Consider the following 23062-nt stretch of genomic DNA (forward strand, 5'->3'; position numbering starts at 1 on the left):
TTGAAGTCATACCATTATGACCATCATTACCATAATTGCTTTTGAATCGTGATGTGAGAAAACTGCGCTATACGGTACAAGTACACAGAACTGCACGCTGCTGGTTATTGATACCGAAGACAGAGAATGGTGCCATAACGACAACTCTATTGAACTTGCAACCCAATGTCTATTCAGAAGGATTCTTTTTGACATTATGATAACTGTCACACTAAAATGAATAATACAACGTCAAGTCCAGTGGTAGAAAATGAACCAAAAATTCTTGTCTTTGAACTTTTCTACGAAAGACAGATTTTTGCAGCAATTGTCATCACTGTTGTCACTCTTGGCACAGTTGGTAACAGCTTAGTCATCATCGCTGTTGCTTCATCCAAGAAACTCCGGACGACCACCAACGTCTTTGTGGTCAATTTGGCCGTCGCTGACGTACTGAATTGCTTCTTCCTGCCCTGGCAGGCTGTGGCGATCCTGGGAGGAGATGACTGCTGGCCAATATCTGGGGCGAGATGGGTTTGCACTGCTGCTTCCTTCATATCTGTCTTCACAACCGGATGCAGCCTGAACAACCTAGCACTGATCGCCGTCAACCGTTGGGTGGGCATCACCAAGTCTCGCTTCACCACCCGTCGCATCTACACCGCCCGTAAACTCGCTTTGATGGTCATCTTCTCCTGGGCTATACCGCTCGGCTGTGCCCTGACGCCGGTTTTAACGGACTTTGGTGAACTTGGCTACGAAAAGCTGTACAAACTATGTTCCTGGGTAAGATTAAATCCGTACACTAATACTTACCGTATGCTTATTGCAGGAATCTACTACCCAACACAGCTGATAACGATCACCATCAGTTACATTTCCATTTTCTTTTACGTCCGTAAGACGTCACACGAGACGATGGAGGCGACACGAGGAAACCTAGCGACGAGGATGAGGATCTCTAAAAGGCAACTTGACGTCACCAAGAACTTGGTGTACGTCGTCCTGGCGTTCATTCTTTGCTTTACGCCATGTTTCGTTGCCCTAACAATAACGGATGCCGAGTGGATCTACAAATTCGCGCCTTGGGCTGTCGCCATGGTGTACTGCAACAGCAGCGTCAACCCCGTCATTTACGCAACCTCGCACCCAGACTTCAAAGAGGTCATCGGGCACCTGATGTGTCGGCGAAGATGTCGGACAATACCCCAAAGTGATCCAAGTCCGAGAGCCAGGGCAGCAGTATACGCCATTAGCACCCTACTAACCAGGAATGCCCAGAGAACGAAGACCACAGCATGTAATTAATCCATAGACCTACTTTTGGTGGTTTTTTTTTTGGGGGGGGGGTTAGAGGGGCGTAAGTGTTACAGGATTTAATGGTTGGGTAGCACTTATAAAGCTAAAATCAAAGGATTTGGTACTTTTCTATGCTCACATATTTACAAAATTGTACAAATAGCGTTACGTATGCCTTAAAGGGAACCGCAGCATCATAGTATACTGCCCTTATCGTGGTAAAACAACAACTTGTAAATAGTCTAACGTGCACACAATGACGTCATCATGTGATTTGTAATGGATTTTCACATGGAACAAACAACACAATTCTTTCCAATACGCCTTTGCAATTTTTTTTTTACATAAATGCACGTGTTACTGTTTTCGAAGTATAACCATAAGATCATTGAAACTCCGCGGAAAAGAGCTGTCATCAGACAGACACACAGGCCTCTAGTTTCTATTGAAATTCTTTAGAATTATCAACACAGTTCGCAAGGCAGACACTAATTTTAACATTTGTGGCACAATCATTAACATTCACGATTTACGTCCAGACAAGTTGAGCGAGCAATCGTTTACCAAGTTATCAGTTCATGGAAGTTTATAATTACTGCCATGCCTCCCGGGTAGTGCATTTCCCTCGTTTATGTCACTCGACAGTTGAACGATTTTGACGTTTTTCAAAGTGTGTTACATTTACAAAAGCTGACCGTGCATTTTGTAGGAGTTTGTAAACTGTGCGGAAAAATAATGAGAATGTAGGAGTTAATATAGCAATTGTAACACCAAGCGCTGAAAATAGGTCAATGACCAGTTTGGTACAATTTCATAAAATACGCTGCAAGTAATGCTCGGTAAACTCATGTGTTAAGCAGAGAATCGGTAACAAGCAATGTACATACTATGAAACTTTTAAGCAAATATTTTTGTTCTTGGAACATCTCTTCTCAGCTGATAGCACGTCCATTAAAGTAGTCCCCGATCTTGTCACTGAAATGCAAGTGTGATGTTGTATCCAGCCTAGACTTAAACGTTTTATTAATTTGTTAAACAAATTTGTAGTAATATCATGTACATGACAATCTGCATTGCTTATTTGGATGTGTGTATAATATAAGTACACGTTGAATTACAAAACAAAAGAGCCCTCTGTTTCTCTGAATGTATACCTCAAAGTTGCCATACGTGGTGTTAAGGAGCCTTTTTTTTTAAAAATAGGAAAATATATGTTAAGAAGCCATTGTGCTCAATGCAAAATGTATACACACTTGTATACACACTTCTCCGTACAGAAACACTTTTAAGCCTTGGAGACAAAAGAGTACAAAGCATTTCAACAAAGCTGAAAAACAAAATCTTGGATCTATATGACATAATCTTCAAATTAATCCTGATAGTATACACGTTGCGGATCTAAGTCACACAACCGAAAAAGGTGGGATGGGCTGTCGCTCTAAAGACCACATTTAAAGTTTTCTTGTTTTATATGTTCTCTGAATTACAAAAAAAAAAGATTTATAGACGTCTTTCATTATTCCTGCATCCGCTTATATAGCAATAATGAACGAGCGAATTTGCTGAACGGTTCAACATTGATGCCGAAGCTCATGAATACATTCAAGCATGGATATCGGTTTGATCTTTAAGGAGGACATGTTCAACAAAAGGTAACCATAATGAGGAGTTCTGTACGGTTTCCATGACAAAATCCGTTAGCAGAATACCACATAGCCTGTACAAAATACATGCAATCCAATATTCCGGGGAAAAATTATAGATGCCGCGATCAATACGCCCACGTGATAATTCTACCCTCACGGTACAACAGACTAGAGATATTGCTCGTAGCAAAGCGCCACCTATTGTACAAGTCATTTCGTTGGCATTACACCCAACGGGTTAACAGTCTGCTGTGTCACGTTTTCTGCAGTTCATTAATTGTTCGTAGCGCCCTCAACCGTCCTTTTATTAATCATTTTCATGCATGCCCTACAGTAAATGTTTTTCAACACAAACAGACTGAGCCTGCACTGAGTCATGTGGAATTTAAAGGTGATATAATTATCATAATGAAGCCATACTTCACGCTTGCTTGGAAAATGCGTATGCATGTACTGTGTTTAAATTATCGCACATCAAATGACAAGTGGCGGCGATTCGGAAAGGTATAAAAATACGCAGCTTTTAAATTATACTCTGAAAAGAACTAATTTCTCCGCGATCCCATGTAACTGTTTTTCTTTTTTTAATAAAAGAACTTAAACTAATGGTATGTTCCATCAAGCGTCAGAGGATGGTGTGTAATGGCAAAGGCTCCGACGATGACACAAACATAGCCCAAAAATGTATTAAACTAGAACACAAACTGGCGTGGACCATCAGTTGTAATACCATCAGTACAGGCCTAAACAGACCATCCCACAACGTAAAGTAAGGAGAAAGAAAATTAACCTATCGCGGTAGAATCGCATCAACGCAGCTTGTGAAATATTGTCCAATTACATGATAGACAACTGGACGCGGAACGCGCAACATCTGATACAAACAAAAGTTAACGTACAAAACTCCATAGGGTTTTCTAAGGGGCGTGGCTAACTTGCAATTGGCGATGGGCCAATTGAACCACCGTCTGTTAACAGCAAGAATGTACAACCCAACACAACTAATAACTATTAGTATCAAATACATTTCCATTTTCTGCTACGTCCATAAGACGTCACCAAAGACGATGGCCGCTACACAAGGAAACACATCAACGGTTACATGAAAGAGACAACCTGACGTCACCAAGAAATTGATGTACGTCGTATTGGCGTTCATTCTTGGCTTCGCGCAACTTTTCAATTGCCAACTTTCGATTGAAATCAGTCAAAACGACCATTATTGTCTCTCATGAAAAATTCTATTGGTCATTCACATATTTGTCAACCAGTTATTAAGATAAAGTTACCCGTATATATTTCATAATAATTGTATTACATAAAGTTGGCAGCTCACGGTATTAATGCTATACAGGGCGCACGTCAACAAAGTGCGTATGAATCATGTTCATTTGGACCCGGTTTGAAGTCATACCATTATGACCATCATTTACCATAAATTCTTTCGAATCGTGGTGTGAGAAAACTGCGCTATACGGTACAGTACACAGAACTGCACGCTGCTGGTTAGTGATACCGGAGACAGAGAATGGTGCCATAACGACAACTCTATTGAACTTGCAACCCAATGACTATTCAGAAGGATTCTTTTTGACATTATGATAACTGTCGCTTGGTAAAGACATTGTCAACTTTTACTTGTGAGTTAATTTAGTTCCTCACACTAAAATGAATAATACAACGTCTAGTCCAGTGGTAGAAAGTGAACCAGAAATTCTGGTCTTTGAACATTTCTACGAGAGACAGATTTTTGTGGCAATTGTCATCACTGTTGTCATCCTTGGCACAGTTGGTAACAGCTTCGTCATCATCGCCGTTGGTTTATCCAAGAAACTCCAGACGGTCACAAACGTCTTCGTCGTCAATTTGGCCGTTGCAGACGTACTGACCTGCCTCTTTCTGCCCTGGCAGGCTGTGGCGGTCCTGGGAGGGGACGAGTGGCCCATACCGCGGGCACCATGGGTGTGTACTGCTGCTGCCTTCGTCATTTTGGTCACAATCGGATGCAGCATGAACAACCTGGCTCTGATCGCCGTCAACCGTTGGGTGGGCATCACCAAGTCTCGCTCCACCACCCGTCGCATCTACACCGCCCGTAAGCTCACTCTGATGGTCATCTTCTCCTGGGCTATACCGCTCGTTTGCGCCCTGACGCCTGTCCTGACAGACTTTGGTGAAATGGGCTACGAAAAGCTGTTCAAATTCTGCACTTGGGTCCGATCAAATCCGTACACCAGAACCCATCGTATGTTAACTGCAGGAATCTACTACCTTACACAACTAATTACTATTACTATCTGTTACATTTCCATTTTCTGCTACGTCCGTAAGACGTCACAAGAGACGATGGCAGCCACAGGAAGAATCAGAGCAACGAGAGAAAACGAATCTCTAGGAGACAACTTAACGTCACTAAGAACTTGCTTCACGTCGTTTTGGCATTTCTTCTTTGCTTCACGCCAGCAGCCGTTTCACTAATGCTCTCTTCGGAATCCACCTACAAGCTCGTGCCCTGGTTTGCCGTCGTTTTGTACAGCAACAGCAGCGTCAATCCCATAATTTACGCAACCTCGCACCCAGACTTCAAAGTTGTTATCAGGCACCTGATAAGGTTTCGGCCAATCCCTCAAAGTGATCCAAGTCTGAGAGCCAGGACAGTTTACACCATCAGCACCCTTCCAACCGGGAATGCCCTGAATACGAAGAAGACAGAATGTGACTTATGCATGTGGGGCCTAGTCTAAAGAGTATCCCCTTGCACAGCACGGTTATATGATATGTGAGCAGATTCGGCAATTAATTATGCAGCTAGACTGCGTCTTAAGCTCAAGATTCTGCCCATTTAACGGGCGCCTTCTATATATCGGGCCTTCAGTAACCCGTATTGAAAGCCAATGTCGGGGTTAATAAGATCTCTATGCCAGTTGTTGTATCACAAAAACATGGCATCCAAATTGACCAATCAACAGCTTAGTCCAGATTTAAAAAAAATAATGTCATGTCGACTCCAATTATCAGCTAGCGCGAGGGATCGTACAGTTCTGACGCTTACATATATAAGAGGGGGCTCCGTTGGACTACGTGTGATACTCAGAATAGGGGCGAGTAAATGTAAATAAAGCTAGATTCAAAGTACTTGTTATTTTTCTATGCTGACACATTGATAAAAATGTAAATAACGTTTAGTGGGGGGCCAATGTACTTCCGTTGGCATGTCATGTTAATTTATGGCAACCATTATAAATGTAATCTTATGAGTCCTGAGAACAAGAAAATTGATGTTGCCATTTTTTCCATTGACCTTTAGTGACCTTGACCTGAGGTCAAAGTTCATGGGTCATTTTCACCTAAAATTTGCCTTTCGGAAGGGTTTGCGAAGATTTTCGAGGCAAGTGAGCACATATTGTATTTGGTTGAGAGTTTCTCCATAATAATAAATGTTATTATTAATGTATTTATGGGTTTTCCTGAAGAAAACATGGGAAAATGTCACTTTTGCCCGAAAAGGGCTGGGTGTTTTGACCATCTCACGCAGATTCCGGCCCCCCCCCCACGACCTCGGCCATCGAGTGACGAAAAATTATGAAACTTGGTACATGCATAGAACAACATAACATGAACAAACCCAAGAAATTTCATGACTAAAGTGAAAAAAGTAGGAGTCAATTTCTCAACATAACAGTTTATTAGAATACAAGTTCTTGAAAATGTGAATTTGCGCAGATACTAAAAACCCATAGCTCTCAGTGCCTACTGGCAACTGAAATTTACAAAAAAGTGTATTTTTTTCGAGGTTAATTTATTCAGGAACTGTGTGGGAAAGGGAACTGGATAGATTGTAAACACATTGCTGTTCCGGACAAAAGGTATATAGGCCTATTTCAAAATGTTCAAAAACATGTACCGGTATAGTCATTGTTTTTTGTTCCCCTCAAACTTCCTCATTATTTTTTACAAACAATATTAACAATGCTGTGTTTTGCGAGAGTGATTAGTTTAGTCAAGAACAGCCAATGATTTCACAGGTTTGAAAGTAGGGCCTACTACCAGAAAGCAAGACTTGTCAGACAAAATAAATTTTCTCTCTTTGAGAAAAAAAGGAACACTGAAATCAGGTAAAATTATGGATCCATCATCGTCTCGTTCGAGACTTTCAACAATGGGCGAGAGAAAATAATGCTCAATATAATTTTGCATTAATTTATTGTATTAATTTTACTTGATTCATAGGAAATATAGGTAGGCCCTACACACAATTTATTACAAAATTTACTACAATATATTCAGGAACAGAAATGTACGAAGAGATTTAAAGACGAAAATAAAAAAACTAAAAAAAAACATTGCCGACGATGTCTTTTGATTAACTGTGCTGACTTCTGACAGAAGTACAGGAACGCGGCCCGCAAATATAAAGGTATCAGAACATATACCTAAACGAAACGAAACGAAAGTACGAAAGGAAACGAAAGAAAACGAAACTACGAATAACAAATTAAAAAAATAATAAAGCATGTTTTTTTAATTCAACACCTATCTCCACATTAGACGAATTTCCCGAAACGTGGACGAATCTGAATGCTTTATATTATATTTGCGAATTACACTGGAGACATAATAGGAATTACATTCGAATTCGGAATAAACAATGGAGCCCAACGACGTTCTGGAACGAAATTAAAGTATCTTTCCAAGGAATGCTATATTATACAATTGTTGAAGTAACTGGGAAAACCATAATTAAATATTAATTTTAAAACAAAATCCTCATTTTACAAGCATTCTGTTCAAGTAAGCGTAAATACACAATTACATAATTCATTGCATTTTATTCTGTATAATAATGTTTACACGGCATTGTAACATTTTATTGTGTGGAAATGGCAACATTGAATAAATGTTTCTACTATCACTATTAACAGTCTTTTTTCCCGCCGTAAAATAGCTCCAAAATAGTGCCGTATAGCTCCAAAATAGTGCCGACTGATCGGGGGAGTATAATTATGGAGCAAACCGAGGTTTTGATCGCATTTCACAAGTGATTTTGATCTCAGGCATACCCCACAAAAAACTCTCAATTGCACACTTTGTCAGCCAAAACGATTACTCACAGTATTACCGCATCGTCATTGGTGAAACTGTAATTCAGTCATCCTCCAAGTGCAGAAATCTAGGTGTAATCCTCGACTGCCATCTATCCATGAGCGATCAAGTATCAGCAATATGTAAAAAACGCAACTTTCACCTGCTAGTGGGGGGGCCAATGTACTTCCGTTGGCATGTCATGTGAATTTATGGCAACCATTATAAATGTAATCTTATGAGTCCTGAGAACAAGAAAATTGATGTTGCCATTTTTTCCATTGACCTTTAGTGACCTTGACCTGAGGTCAAAGTTCATGGGTCATTTTCACCTAAAATTTGCCTTTCGGAAGGGTTTGCGAAGATTTTCCAGGCAAGTGAGCACACATTGTATTTGGTTGAGAGTTTCTCCGTTATAATAAATTTTATTATTAATGTATTTATGGGTTTTCCTGAAGAAAACATGGGAAAATGTCACTTTTGCCCGAAAAGGGCCGGGTTGTTTTGACCATCTCACGCAGATTCCGCCCCCCCCCATGACCTCGGCCATCGAGTGACGAAAAATTATGAAACTTGGTACATGCATAGAACAACTTAACATGAACAAACCCAAGAAATTTCATGACTATGGGTAAAGGGTTTTGGAATTACGGCCAATTAATTATTCATAAGCACATATGGTAATTCAAATGTGTACACTACGTATATGGGGAAATTCAGTTTTGACGGAGGGTAGCGCCGAAAATATTTCGCTGCGCGGCAACCTGTGTTTCGAATTTTATGTTTTTGGTATCAAAAGATGTGCAAGACTCGAGGCTAAAAAGTCAGGACAGCTCAGGCCGCGAAATAAATAACTTTTCAAGAGTATTGCGGAAAAAGTTGAAGGGGGGGGGGGGAAATCTGCCCCCTTTTAGGGCCAAAATATGACCAACCCTTTAGGGCCTGGCATCTTAATATGAAATGTTGTAAAGTGTCCTCTGCAGTACCGCATTCACACAGGGTGTTTGTCGGTTGAGGAAAATCCCCACTTCTTCATGGTGCTTTTGGTGCGAGCCACTCCAGAGCGGAGGTGATTTAAGCACCTCCAGGTCTTCCATCCTAATGCCACCGCCACAATCCACAAAACAGCCCAAGCCACGCATAATTATCGGCGATTTAATAGCCACAGCAGCATCATTGGCTATCATTCCAGCACAGACGTCGACGCTTTTGAATCGCTGGCCGAAGCAAGTCAACTGAGCCTTATTCACAATCAGGCATGCAACTTTTCCTCGGATCAGCTGATTTCCTCTTTTTTCATTCTCATTTCTGCCATTCAAAATTTAAAATCACTGTACAAAGTCTTCTGAATTTAGGAATTTCCTCTTTTTTGTTGAGTTTACAGTTGCATGCATGCACAATGCGAAACTGTCAAAGTTTTTCCATAGTGGCGGCTGGAGATAAAGTTTCAACCCTGCTCTAGCCCTTGTGAGCCACAACATCGCCTCACTTAGCAACAAGATGGTCCTTGACCCCATTCCAAAGACTCGACATCGCCCTATTGGAATCAAAGTGACTGCTGCTGTCTCTTTGCAACAATTCCATTCCACCGCTGTTTCAACTTAGTAAGGCCAACTGTGAAGGCTTCACCAATGAGCTCAAACACCATCTAGCTGACATTGATCCAACCCCTGAATACTATGACACCGGTTTGTTGATGTGGTGGTGCAAGAACATCCCTACGGGCTGCCGCACTGATTACATCCCAGGCCTAGCAGCATCCCGTAGTGCTGAACTTTACAGGAAATAGAGACGCATGTATGAAAACGACTCTCTTGCTGTCGATACCATCTCATCTGGGGATTAATAAACAGCCATATCAGAACAGCTTCAAAGCTTGTGGCAAACCCTTGTGGTAACCACCAATATGGCCAAGAAGCCAATATGGCCTCCAAGCCTGGAGTATAATATTAAAAAAAAGCTCAGCCAAGTGAACAGCATTGTAACATCACCGCCAACCAAATAGCCCACAACAACTGCTATTTAAATGGTAAAGTGCCACGTTCTCCTGATAAGCGACCGAAAGCCAAGCTCCGCCAGAAAGACCCCGCCATCGACCTTATTGGCTTCATCAAATCCTTCTCTGCTAATGAACTTGCGACTGGCATAAATAAAGAACAGGAAATCAACCAAACTGGATAACATTTTCACCAAAGAACTGAAACATCTTGGACCAAACGCCTCAAATTGGTTACTCCAGCTCATCAACACCTGCCTCGCCACACAAACAATACCTAAAGTGTGGCAAAAGTCGGAGGTCATCGCCCTCCTAAAACCCGGAAAAGACCCAATGCATGTCAAAACTTATCGTCCCAAAGTCACACATTCAAGTTGCTGGAATATTTCCTCCTCAACCTTCTTGCCTCTTCATTGAGAAACAACTGATACAGGAACAGGCAGGCAGGCTTCCGTCCCGGCAAATCTACAACGGGACAGCTTCTAAACCTCACTCAGTACATTAAGGACTGCTTCCATCAGAAAAAAATATATCACCGGCGCTGTCTTTGTTGATCTTACAGCTGCTTTTGACAGTGTTAACCGTTGCTGACTCCTTCAGAAGATCCTGGACATGACAGCAGACCTGACCCTTATCCAGTTTATTGGTGTTCTATTGAAGAACCATCGTTTCTTTGTAGTATTCAAAGGCAGAGTAGAGTACGTCTTCAAAGGAACGGTCCCCCAAGGGAAGACGTTGACCGATGTTCTTGACCAGTCACAGCAGTGCTTCACTGTGAGTCACCTGAAAGCGATCAACCCTGCTATTAAGACCCAAGTGTGTGCCTCCTGGGTTGACCAGACTGGTGGCGTCTCCCCACTACATGAGATGCCAATCAAGCCTGCAGAAGCCTTACCTGCAGGATCCAATGCAGGATGGAAGACCTGGAGGTGCTTAAATCACCTCCGCTCTGGAGTGGCTCGCACCAAAAGAAGTGGGGATTTTCCTCAACCGACAAAACCCTGTGTGAGTGTGGTACTGCAGAGGACACTTTACAACATTTCATATTTAGATGCCAGGCACTAAAGGGTTGGTCATATTTAGGCCCTAAAAGGGGGGGGGCGGATTTTCCCTCTTTCAACTTTTTCCGCGATACTCTTTAAAAAAATTATTTATTTCACGGCCTGAGCTGTCCTGACTTTTTAGCCTCGAGTCTTGCACATCTTTTGATACCAAAAACAAAATTCGAACCACAGGTTGCCGCGCAGCGAAATATTTTTGGCGCTACCCTCCGTCAAAACTGAATTTCCCCATATACGTAGTGTACACAATTGAATTACCATACGTGCTTATGAATAATTAATTAGCCGTAATTCCAAAACCCTTTAACCCATAGTCATGAAATTTCTTGGGTTTGTTCATGTTATGTTGTTCTATGCATGTACCAAGTTTCATAATTTTTCGTCACTCGATGGCCGAGGTCATGGGGGGGGGGGGGGGCCGGAATCTGCGTAAGATGGTCAAAACAACCCAGCCCTTTTCGGGCAAAAGTGACATTTTCCCATGTTTTCTTCAGGAAAACCCATAAATACATTAATAATAACATTTATTATTATGGAGAAACTCTCAACCAAATACAATATGTGCTCACTTGCCTCGAAAATCTTCGCAAACCCTTCCGAAAGGCAAATTTTAGGTGAAAATGACCCATGAACTTTGACCTCAGGTCAAGGTCACTAAAGGTCAATGGAAAAAATGGCAACATCAATTTTCTTGTTCTCAGGACTCATAAGATTACATTTATAATGGTTGCCATAAATTAACATGACATGCCAACGGAAGTACATTGGCCCCCCACTAAACGTTATTTTACATTTTTATCAATGTGTCAGCATAGAAAAATAACAAGTACTTTGAATCTAGCTTTATTTACATTTACTCGCCCCTATTCTGAGTATCACACGTAGTCCAACGGAGCCCCCTCTTATATATGTAAGCGTCAGAACTGTACGATCCCTCGCGCTAGCTGATAATTGGAGTCGACATGACATTATTTTTTTAAATCTGGACTAAGCTGTTGATTGGTCAATTTGGATGCCATGTTTTTGTGATACAACAACTGGCATAGAGATCTTATTAACCCCGACATTGGCTTTCAATACGGGTTACTGAAGGCCCGATATATAGAAGGCGCCCGTTAAATGGGCAGAATCTCGAGCTTAAGACGCAGTCTAGCTGCATAATTAATTGCCGAATCTGCTCACATATCATATAACCGTGCTGTGCAAGGGGATACTCTTTAGACTAGGCCCCACATGCATAAGTCACATTCTGTCTTCTTCGTATTCAGGGCATTCCCGGTTGGAAGAGGTGCTGATGGTGTAAACTGTCCTGGCTCTCAGACTTGGATCACTTTGAGGGATTGGCCGAAACCTTATCAGGTGCCTGATAACAACTTTGAAGTCTGGGTGCGAGGTTGCGTAAATTATGGGATTGACGCTGCTGTTGCTGTACAAAACGACGGCAAACCAGGGCACGAGCTTGTAGGTGGATTCCGAAGAGAGCATTAGTGAAACGGCTGCTGGCGTGAAGCAAAGAAGAAATGCCAAAACGACGTGAAGCAAGTTCTTGGTGACGTTAAGTTGTCTCCTAGAGATTCGTTTTCTCGTTGCTCTGATTCTTCCTGTGGCTGCCATCGTCTCTTGTGACGTCTTACGGACGTAGCAGAAAATGGAAATGTAACAGATAGTAATAGTAATTAGTTGTGTAAGGTAGTAGATTCCTGCAGTTAACATACGATGGGTTCTGGTGTACGGATTTGATCGGACCCAAGTGCAGGATTTGAACAGCTTTTCGTAGCCCATATCACCAAAGTCTGTCAGGACAGGCGTCAGGGCGCAAACGAGCGGTATAGCCCAGGAGAAGATGACCATCAGAGTGAGCTTACGGGCGGTGTAGATGCGACGGGTGGAATCTGCGTGAGATGGTCAAAACAACCCAGCCCTTTTCGGGCAAAAGTGACATTTTCCCATGTTTTCTTCAGGAAAACCCATAAATACATTAATAATAACATTTATTATTATGGAGAAACTCTCAACCAAATACAATATGTGCTCAATTGCCTGGGAAATCTTTGCAAACCCTTCCGAAAGGCAAATTTTAGGTGAAAATGACCCATGAACTTTGACCTCAGGTCAAGGTCACTAAAGGTCAATGGAAAAAATGGCAACATCAATTTTCTTGTTCTCAGGACTCATAAGATTACATTTATAATGGTTGCCAAAAATTAACATGAAATTTCGACGGGAACCCAAATCTGCACATTGGCCCCCCTACTAGTTACTGTATGCCTTAAAGGTGACCGCAGCACTGCAGGGTGAGTCAAATGACAAGTGGCGGCAATTAGGAAAGGTTTAAAAATACGCAGCTATTAAATTATAATCTGAAAAGAGCTACTTTCTCCGCGATCCCATGTAACTGTTTTTTTTTCTGTTTTTTATAAAAGAAATTAAACTAATTGTATGTTCCATCAAGCTTGAGAGGATGGTGTGTAATGGCAAAGGGTCCGACGATAACACAATCATAGCACAAAAATGTATTAAACTAGAACACAAACTGGCGTGGACCATCATTTGTAATACCATAAGTGCAGGCCTAAACAGACCATCCCACAACGTAAAGTAAGGAGAATAAAACTAATCTATCGCGGTAGAATCGCGTCAACGCAGCTTGTGAAATATTGTCCAATTACATGATAGACAATTGGACGCGGAACGCGTAAAATCTGATACAAACAAAAGTTAACGTACAAAACTCCATAGGGTTGTCTAAGGGGCGTGGCTAACTTGCAAATGCCGATGGGCCAATTAAACCACCGTCTGTTAACAGCAAAAATCTACAACCCACCACAACTAATAACTATCCGTATCAAATACATTTCCATTTTCTGCTACGTCCATAAGACGTCACAAAAGACGATGGCCGCTACACAAGGAAACACATCAACGGTTACATCAAAGAGACAACCTGACGTCACCAAGAAAGTTGACAGTTCACGGTATTAATGCTATACAGGGCTCACATCAACAAAGTGCGTATGAATCATGTTCATTTGGACCCGGTTTGAAGTCATACCATTATGACCATCATTACCATAATTGCTTTTGAATCGTGATGTGAGAAAACTGCGCTATACGGTACAGTACACAGAACTGCACGCTGCTGGTTAGTGATACCGGAGACAGAGAATGGTGTCATAACGACAACTCTATTGAACTTGCAACCCAATGACTATTCAGAAGGATTCTTTTTGACATTGTGATAACTGTCACACTAAAATGAATAATACAACGTCAAGTCCAGTGGTTGAGGGTGAACCAGAAATTCTGGTCTTTGAACATTTCTACGAGAGACAGATTTTTGTGGCAATTGTAATCACTGTGTTCATTCTTGGCACAGTTGGTAACAGCTTAGTCATCATCGCCGTTGGTTTATCCAAGAAACTCCAGACGGTAACAAACGTCTTCGTCGTCAATTTGGCCGTCGCTGACGTACTGACCTGCCTCTTTCTGCCCTGGCAGGCTGTTGCGGTCCTGGGAGGGGACGAGTGGCTAATACCGCGGGCACCATGGGTGTGTACTGCTGCTGCCTTCGTCATATTGGTCACAATCGGATGCAGCATGAACAACCTAGCTCTGATCGCAATCAACCGTTGGGTGGCCATCACCAAGTCTCGCTTCACCACCCGTCGCATCTACACCGCCCGCAAGCTCGCCCTGATGGTCATCTTCTCCTGGGCTATACCGCTCGGCTGCGCCCTGACGCCTGTCCTGACAGACTTTGGTGAAATGGGCTACGAAAAGCTGTCCAAATCCTGCACTTGGGTCCGATCAAATCCGTACACCAGAACCCATCGTCTGTTAACCGCAGGAATCTACTACCTTACACAACTAATTACTATTACTATCTGTTACATTTTCATTTTCTGCTACGTCCGTAAGACGTCACAAGAGACGATGGCAGCCACAGGAAGAAACAGAGCGACGAGAAAACGAATCTCTAGGAGACAACTTAACGTCACCAAGAACTTGCTTTACGTCGTTTTGGCCTTCCTTCTTTGCTTCACGCCAGCAGCCGTTTCACTAATGCTCTCTTCGGAATCAACCTACAAGCTCGTGCCCTGGTTTGCCGTCGTTTTGTACAGCAACAGCAGCATCAACCCCATAATTTACGCAACCTCGCACCCAGTCTTCAAAGTTGTTATCAGGCACCTGATAAGGTTTCGGCCAATCCCTCAAAATGATCCAAGTCTGAGAGCCAGTACAGTTTACACCATCAGCACCTCTTCCAACCGGGAATGCCCTGAATACGAAGAAAACAGAATGTGACTTATGTATGTGGGGCCTAGTCTAAAAAGTATCCCCTTGCACAGCACGGTTATATGATATGTGAGCAGATTCGGCAATTAATTATGCAGCTAGACTGCGTCTTGAGCTCGAGATTCTGCCCATTCAACGGGCGCCTTCTATATATCGGGCCTTCGGTAACCCGTATTGAAAGACAACGTCGGGGTTAATAAGATCTCTATGCCCGTTGTTGTATCACAAAAACATGGCATCCAAATTGACCAATCAACAGCTCAGTCCAGATTTTAAAATAAAATAATGTCATGTCGACTCCAATTGGCTGGCGCGAGGGATCGTAAAATTCGGATGCTTACATATATAAGAGGGGGCTCCGTTCGACAACGGGTGATACTCAGACTAGGGGTGAGTAAATGTAAATAAAGCTAGATTCAAAGTACTTGTTGTTGTTCTATGCTTACACATTGTTAAAAATGTAAAATAACGTTACTGTATGCCTTAAAGGTGACCGCAGCACTGCAGGGTGAGTCAAGAAGAAAATGACATGGATTCATTTTCTGTTTCTCAAAAACAATCAAATTTAAAACACCAACGAAGCATGTCTTAAAAGAGCACGTACCTTCAGTTATCGGGAACAAAAGGAATACTGAAAATGATTAATGGTTTTAAAAGTTACGCATGTTCAAAAACGAAAATCATATTTTGAATATGAGGAACAGGTGAACCTTCCCCCCCCCCCCTGAAATTTTGGTGCCAGATTTGTCTGTTTTCCCTTGCAAGTTTTCTTTTATTCTTGGGGGTGGGAAATCGTCCATGTTTCACTGCATTTAATGGGTACATGTATTCATCGGTAAGGGATCAGTGGTGGACAGCTGAATTGTGTGATCTTTGTTTATAAAGATAAATATAACATGGGAATAGAGTACGCAAATTACATCAATTTCACAGTTACTAGTCAATAACATGTACTTTATTCCTATGCTATCTTTATGAAATGGAGCGAGTCACATATTCTTTTAACATTTTTTTCCAATTCGGCCCCTTTCTTTTTTTCTCACCCTGTTTAGTATACTGGAAGTCTTGTGGTAAAAAAAAAACTTGTAAATAGTCTGTCGCGCACACAAGAATTCGTTATTCCTGGTATCCATCAACTTTTTTTTGGTTTTTCCGCAAGTAGCAGAAGAGCTTTTTTTGGTTCTGATTTTCTTTCATCTTCTATTTCTTTTTGCTCTATACATATCCCACAGACTTTGTTCAAAATGTTTCTGGCATTAAAATTTAACTTTGGTTTAGATGTTCATCAACCTTACCACAAGAAAAGACCCCAGTAAATAGACGGTCCGCATAGATAGACGTCATGACGACGTCATCACGAGTCATGTGACGACATCTTATGGGTATACATTTAAAAGTCCTATATCTAACAAAGAACCCACATGTCTGGCTGGGTTGAAACTTGGTATGTACATAGACGTAGTCGTGTTATAGATAGAAATTGAAGTTAAGCAATGATTACGTCATCACGTCAAGTGATGTGACATTAAAGTAGATTATTTCTAAAGAACTAATGTTCCAATTCGGTTTAAACTGCACACAGACAGGGACGCGTCAGAAATTAAAAATTGAAGTGATGTCTTAATGACTTCATCATTTGTTATTTGACGTACGTTAAATGTGAAATATACAAAGGCCGATTTCTGCATGACGTGTCAAAAATTAAAAATTGAAGTGATGTTTTGATGACTTCATCATTTGTTATTGACGTACGTTAATGTGAATTATACAAAGGCCGATTCCTGCATGACTATATGCCCGATTCGGACGGTACTCGGTATGTACATAGACAAACAAATGAAGTGATGTCATGATGATTCTATCCTGTCACATGACGTCGCATTAAATGTGTTAATGCGCATTCTTAAAGCATCCTAGGTAATGCGTTTCGTCCTTTTTTTTGTCACCTGACAGTTCAACGATTTTGACGTTTTTCAAAGTGCATAAATTTACAAAAGCTGAATGCGCATTTTTTTTGAGTTTGTAAAACTGTACGGACAATTTTATGAGAATGTAGGAGTTAGTATTGCAGCCGTGACACCAAGCGCTGGAAAACAAGTCAGTGAGCAGTTGAGTTTCAAAATAATTCACTGCAAAAATTGTTCGGCAAACTCATTTGTTTAAGCAATGTTCATAACATGACAAATTGGCTGGAAGCCTGTTTTTGCCAGGAAAACATTTACTTTTTTTGCAAATTTAGGTTCTGATAGCAAGTGTGATTGTATATCCAATTTAGACTTTGTTAACGTTTTGCTAAATTGTTAAATTTGTAGTAATATCATGTAAAGGATAATCTGCATTGTTTAAATAGTTGTATTTAAAACAAATATACACGTTGAATTACAAACACTAAGGAGCCATCTGTTTCTTTGAATGCACAACCCACTGTTGTCAATGCAAAATTATACTAACTAGAACTGAACTGTGCTTGTGGTATTTAGGTTAAGCTATTATACTCTTGCTTATTTCTCCTTACATAAATACGCTTGGGCCTTAGGGAGAAATTGTCGTACAAAACAAACATTTTTAGCAAAGCTGAAAAAAGTAATAAATCTGGGATCTATTTAATAGAATCTTCAAATGAATCCTTAAAGTATACAAGTTGCGAATCCAGGCTGATTTATTTGAGGGCATACAATCGACAAATGTTGATGAGCTGTGGCTCTGAAAAAAAACACGATAAATTTTACTTTTTATATATATTTTTTATTTTCTGCGTTTAGTAAATGATTCAACGTCCTTCATTATTCATATCATGCATCGGATGATACAGCCATAACATGGAGCGAGTTGGCTCAACGGTTAATCGTTTATATCGATGCTCATAAATTATTCCAGCATGAAATATCGGTTTGATCTTTCAGAAGGACATTTTCAACAATAGGTAACAATAATGAGGAGTTTTCTACGGTTTCCATGACAATACCCATTTGCATAGCATCACCCTCCCTATACAAAGTACTCCGATATTGCGGAAATACTATAGATGGCGCCATCTTTACTCCCACGTAATAATTCTACACTCACGGTACAAAAGACTAGCCATATCGCTGGAAGCATTGCGCCACCTTTTGTTCAAGTCATGTCATTCTGTCATAAATCATTTGCATTACACCCAATGGTTATGCAGGGTTTTTTTTGTATTACGTGTTTGTGCACGTTTATGTTTTGCAGCTCCCTCAACAGTCGAGCTCTGGCATTCATTGTTTTCTCGCGCGTCCTACTAACAATTTATGTTATCAAACGAATGCATACTAGACCTATACAGGGTGAGTAAAAAAACACGAAACCCAAATGTCGGGACCATTGTTTTAGTGAAGTTCTGCATGTTGCACTTCCTAAATCTAGGATATGAAAGCCCAATTCATAAGCTTTAATTTAGTACAAGAATCATTCAAATCACTCTTGTACTTTTGAAGGTACGTAATTTTAAACACAACCATCGTTTTACAGTTCTGTCCACGGATCAACAGAAGGTGAGTGTGCTTTCAGCAAAACCGAAATACAAATCACATAGGGATGTGTGTGAATTGTTTCGTTTTGCTGAAAGAACGCACACCGTAATTGTGATCCGTGGACAGAACTTTAAAATGGTGGTTGAGTTTAAAATTCCGTAACGTCAAAAGTACATGAGTGATTTGAATGATTCTTGTACTAAAAGAAGGCTTATGAATTGGGCTTCTATATCCTAGATGTTGGAAGTGCTACATGCAGAACTTCACTAAAACAGAAGTCCCGACATTTGGGTATCGCTTTTTTTTTTACTCACCCTGTACTGTGTCATGTGGGATAACATTTAACCACCCATTGACTGCTGATGGAAATATGCCGTTTTTACAGCGCGGGGGTTAAAAAACGACATGTCCCACATCACAGCAGTTAACAAATGTTTTTTAATAATATCGTGCCATTAAGTCAAAAAAATTATGTGCAAGAATAAATTAAACCACTGCGGTGTAACCTTTGATATAAACTGCAAGCGTTCATACCAGACATTAGACTGACCTGTTGCAGTTCTCTGTCGCGAGTGCGTGGGCAAGCCCTACAGAGGCGTGCACTCGCGCGCATTTTATATGCGGTGCAGTGTATATGAGGTTCATTTATAAGAAACGCAGTGTATATGAAGTATTCAGTTATTTTTGCAGACTGGACACGTGGCCATGATATAACAAATGTTACAAAACAATGCAATAAAGAAGTGTAACTATCATAATGAAGCTATATTCACACATACTTTGTTTTGAAAATTAGGTCTCTATAATACATCAAAAGAAGAAAACAGACGCTGATTTCCGCAGCGACTCAAACCATGGTTCAATAACGGTGCCAAAACTCAACACAACCTGCTGGAAAGGTATATAGTAGGCCCCACCTTTGCATTATAATACCAAAGAAACTACTTTTAGTCTTCGATGTGATTGCATTTTTTTTTCAATAATAAAAATAGAACTAATCTTTTGCTACATCATGCTGCAGAGAACTTGTTGGAAACCACTTTCCATAAATCCCAGTTAAAATGCGGACAACATTATGGAAATATACATGTACATGGTTAAATGACAGCGGAAAGAAAAGGAATTATAATGCAAATACTCGATATCAAGATAATCAACAAAAGCGTACCCTCTCTGGAATGTCAGAAAATCGGCAGAGGAGTATGGACTTGAAAACCAGTCTGAATTGCGGGTGTTTTGCCGCATAAATGATCGGGTTAACGCAGCTGTTGCAGCAAAGTAAAGCAGCCCCGATTGGGTAAAGACGCAGACCATTCTTACCGAGAATAAGACTTATACCAAATGGAGCTGTGCAAATCAGAAATACGCAGACAACACAGAACAAATTCTTGGTCACTTCTATTTGGAGTTTACTGCTCTGTTTTCTCGGTGCTGCCTGGATCGGAGGATTGCCTGACTTTCGTTACTTCCGGTGGTGTCAGATTCTCCTGATGTTCCCTCCATATGCGCAACTGCTTTGGCGTGTTTGCGGACGTGGTAGAAGATGTTCCCGTAACTCCATGATAGGACTGCGAACTGGAGAGGGCAGCATGAGGAGAACATCACGAAGTAGAAGCCGGGGTCCGACTCGGAGATCACCCAGGCGCAGCAGGAGAACTGAGGTCAAATCCCAGCTTGATGTACCTGGTGCTGGCTGCGATGATAACAACAGAGAGAGGCACAAACCAGACCAAGATGATGGCGAGGATGGTCCTCCGAGGCGTGTACAGCCGACGGTACAGGGTTTTGGGTTTGGTGATGAGGATGTAACGGTTAAACGCGACACAAGCGAGGCAGTTGACGCTGCACGTCAGACAGGTGACGAAGACCGCACCTGTCGCGATGCACAAAAAATCAGGCAGCGGCCAGACATCGTTGAGCAAGCCACCACAGCCATCGGCAGGAACAGACACGTCAGCAGGTCGGCCAGGCTCAGGTTCAAGACGAAGTAGTTGGTGGTGTGGCGAAGTTTGCGGGATAGGGCTACGGCTAGGATGACCAAGGTATTACCCGCGATGCCGAGTATGCAGACGAGGCCGATGACACCGGCTATAATCTGGCGCTGTAGGTAGCTATAATATACGTCAGTGTTATCGAAGGTTGTCGAATTTGTTGAATCTGCAGCCATGTTGACTTAGTTGACACAGTTAACAATCCAGAAAACAGACCAATAAGAGTTTCCCTTAATCTTGACAGATGGTTCTTCAAAAAATTGAGTTTCCCTGGTAGTGAGTTAGTCTTGTGGTGAGATAATAAAACCCGTCCAATATAGAATTAACTGGCTTCTGGAAAGCAGTTACATGTACCTGAAAACTCAACAAGTCAATCTGGACGAGAACTCAAGATGGCAAACCATGCGATACGCCTGACTGTCAATTAAATATCCTACCAGAGAAGAGACAGAGCTTTAGATTCCGTTGGTTGGCTGCTCGACGATTTGCGAGCGATCTAAGTATCTAGTGGTCTCCAGATTACATTCACAGGGGAACTTAAGCGATCGCCAAGTAAGTCCGTCCAATGTTTCCGAAACACGAACAAAACTCTAATACCCTATAGCGATATTGGCTTCGCAACAAACGTGACCGTGGTGTTAAAGAAAAAAACAAATTACACAGACGGCATTTGGCCGCCCCACTTAAAAACCACTTCGGTCGTTCCTGAAGAAGCGTATTAAGGGCGATATATACCAGATCCGTAGGCCGCGCACGTACGAGTTGAGGCAAACATGCAGCCGACCAGTTCGGGTTTTTAATTAAGTCATCCAATCTTTCTGAAATCACGACCTGCGCTGACGTTCAATAGGATGCCACTAAATGATATCGTCTGCTGATCAATTAGTGCACTTCAAATGAAATTCAAGGTTGCCATAATATCACGCATGGACGCTCCTATTTCTGCCGTATCACTAGACGAAAAAATGGCTTTGCTGTTCCCCTAAAATGAGTTCCAGCCGCTTAAATTTCCAGGGTGTTATCAGAAATCATCAAAAACCTCTGGTCGCACTGTGCTACAGGACTCAACTAACTAGGTCCCTTTCGACCGAGACTACAGTGCCTCTTTGAACAGCGGTCACTTGTTTCATGTTTTCCCACCATACTTATCCATACATTCAAAATGACTTAGCCGTGTTTCGTTGGACTTTAATTGCCGTCTCGCCTCGTGTTTGAATTGCGTGTCAGAATGTTGACAGCACAAAAACTTCCAATGATTTATCGGTGAAGTTGCCTTAGCAACCAGGTAAAATTGACTCTTCTTAGGCAGTGATATTGAGCGTTCGGATGGGAGGAAGGAAAAGGCAATTATGACCAAATATTGATCACTTTAGACAAACACGCTGATTATTAATTTGTGCAATATGCTTCGTTGTGACTGTTGACCGCTGAGGTCGCACTTCATCTCTTCAAAGCAGAATCTACGTCGATCTCTCTGAAATCTTGACGAGGTTGAAGGTCAGTTTTCGAAAGCATCCAAATGCAACAAATCTCATAAGACATTTGTCTGACAAGGTGATCTGTTTGATACCGGTGCACCTCATTTTTAACATTTCGCAAAAACTGCAATATCCGTCCAAAACGACAGAGCCTGCGGGCCCGTAGGAAGGGGGGGGGGGAGATCGGGGGTCGCTCCCCGGCGATTTTTTTTTATCGTAGATGGGTTGCTCAAGGCACTTAGATTCTCGTTCTCTCTTTCCCCTTACAATAAAATTATCTAAAAGATAAATTCAGAGCAGAAAATAGTATATGAAAATGAGCAGCCACGACGTTGATTCGAACCAGGGACCTTTGTATCCATAGCTCTTCTTGCAAACCCCTTCGCTAAAAGTCGATCTAAAAGTAACAAACACACAACCTGAATAAGGAGATGAATTGCCGCGCATTAATTGCGGAATACTAACAAGGCAAAGCTGCAAGCTTTCCCCAAAGCAATTTAATTCATAAGCTGGGCAAACACGCGACACCTCTTAAATATAATTGACCACTGTCATTATTGATTTTTCCAGATACTTTCCTCACAAAATATCATTCAAAGAGCTAGTGTGACCGCGCCTTTGCACTTGTTTAAGGCATAATTATTTTTTTTTCAGTAAACACGCGCGTAAAAATATTCCCATTCAGTTTTTACGTGTTATATTATAAATGAATCCATAAAACATTTAACGGGTGGTTTATT

The 23062-nt window shown here is 41.4% G+C and overlaps 2 protein-coding genes and 2 pseudogenes across 2 annotated transcripts; 3 read left to right on the forward strand and 1 right to left on the reverse strand.

Annotated features, from left to right (window-relative positions):
• Nucleotides 1-216: 216 nt before the first annotated feature.
• Nucleotides 217-1287, forward strand: LOC119719674 (melanopsin-like). Its single transcript, XM_038189172.1, has one exon. It carries the CDS (start codon nucleotides 217-219, stop codon nucleotides 1285-1287), a length of 1071 nt encoding a protein of 356 aa, XP_038045100.1.
• Nucleotides 1288-4592: 3305 nt separating this feature from the next.
• Nucleotides 4593-5668, forward strand: LOC119719675 (annotated as a pseudogene).
• Nucleotides 5669-14318: 8650 nt separating this feature from the next.
• LOC119719676 (melanopsin-A-like) lies at nucleotides 14319-15368 on the forward strand. Its single transcript, XM_038189173.1, has one exon. It carries the CDS (start codon nucleotides 14319-14321, stop codon nucleotides 15366-15368), a length of 1050 nt encoding a protein of 349 aa, XP_038045101.1.
• A 4638-nt stretch (nucleotides 15369-20006) lies between these two features.
• LOC119719677 lies at nucleotides 20007-21020 on the reverse strand (annotated as a pseudogene).
• Nucleotides 21021-23062: the final 2042 nt, after the last annotated feature.

The sequence above is a fragment of the Patiria miniata genome, unplaced genomic scaffold, assembly GCF_015706575.1.
Source record: "Patiria miniata isolate m_02_andy unplaced genomic scaffold, ASM1570657v1 HiC_scaffold_8, whole genome shotgun sequence".
NCBI classification, from domain to species: Eukaryota; Metazoa; Echinodermata; class Asteroidea; order Valvatida; family Asterinidae; genus Patiria; species Patiria miniata.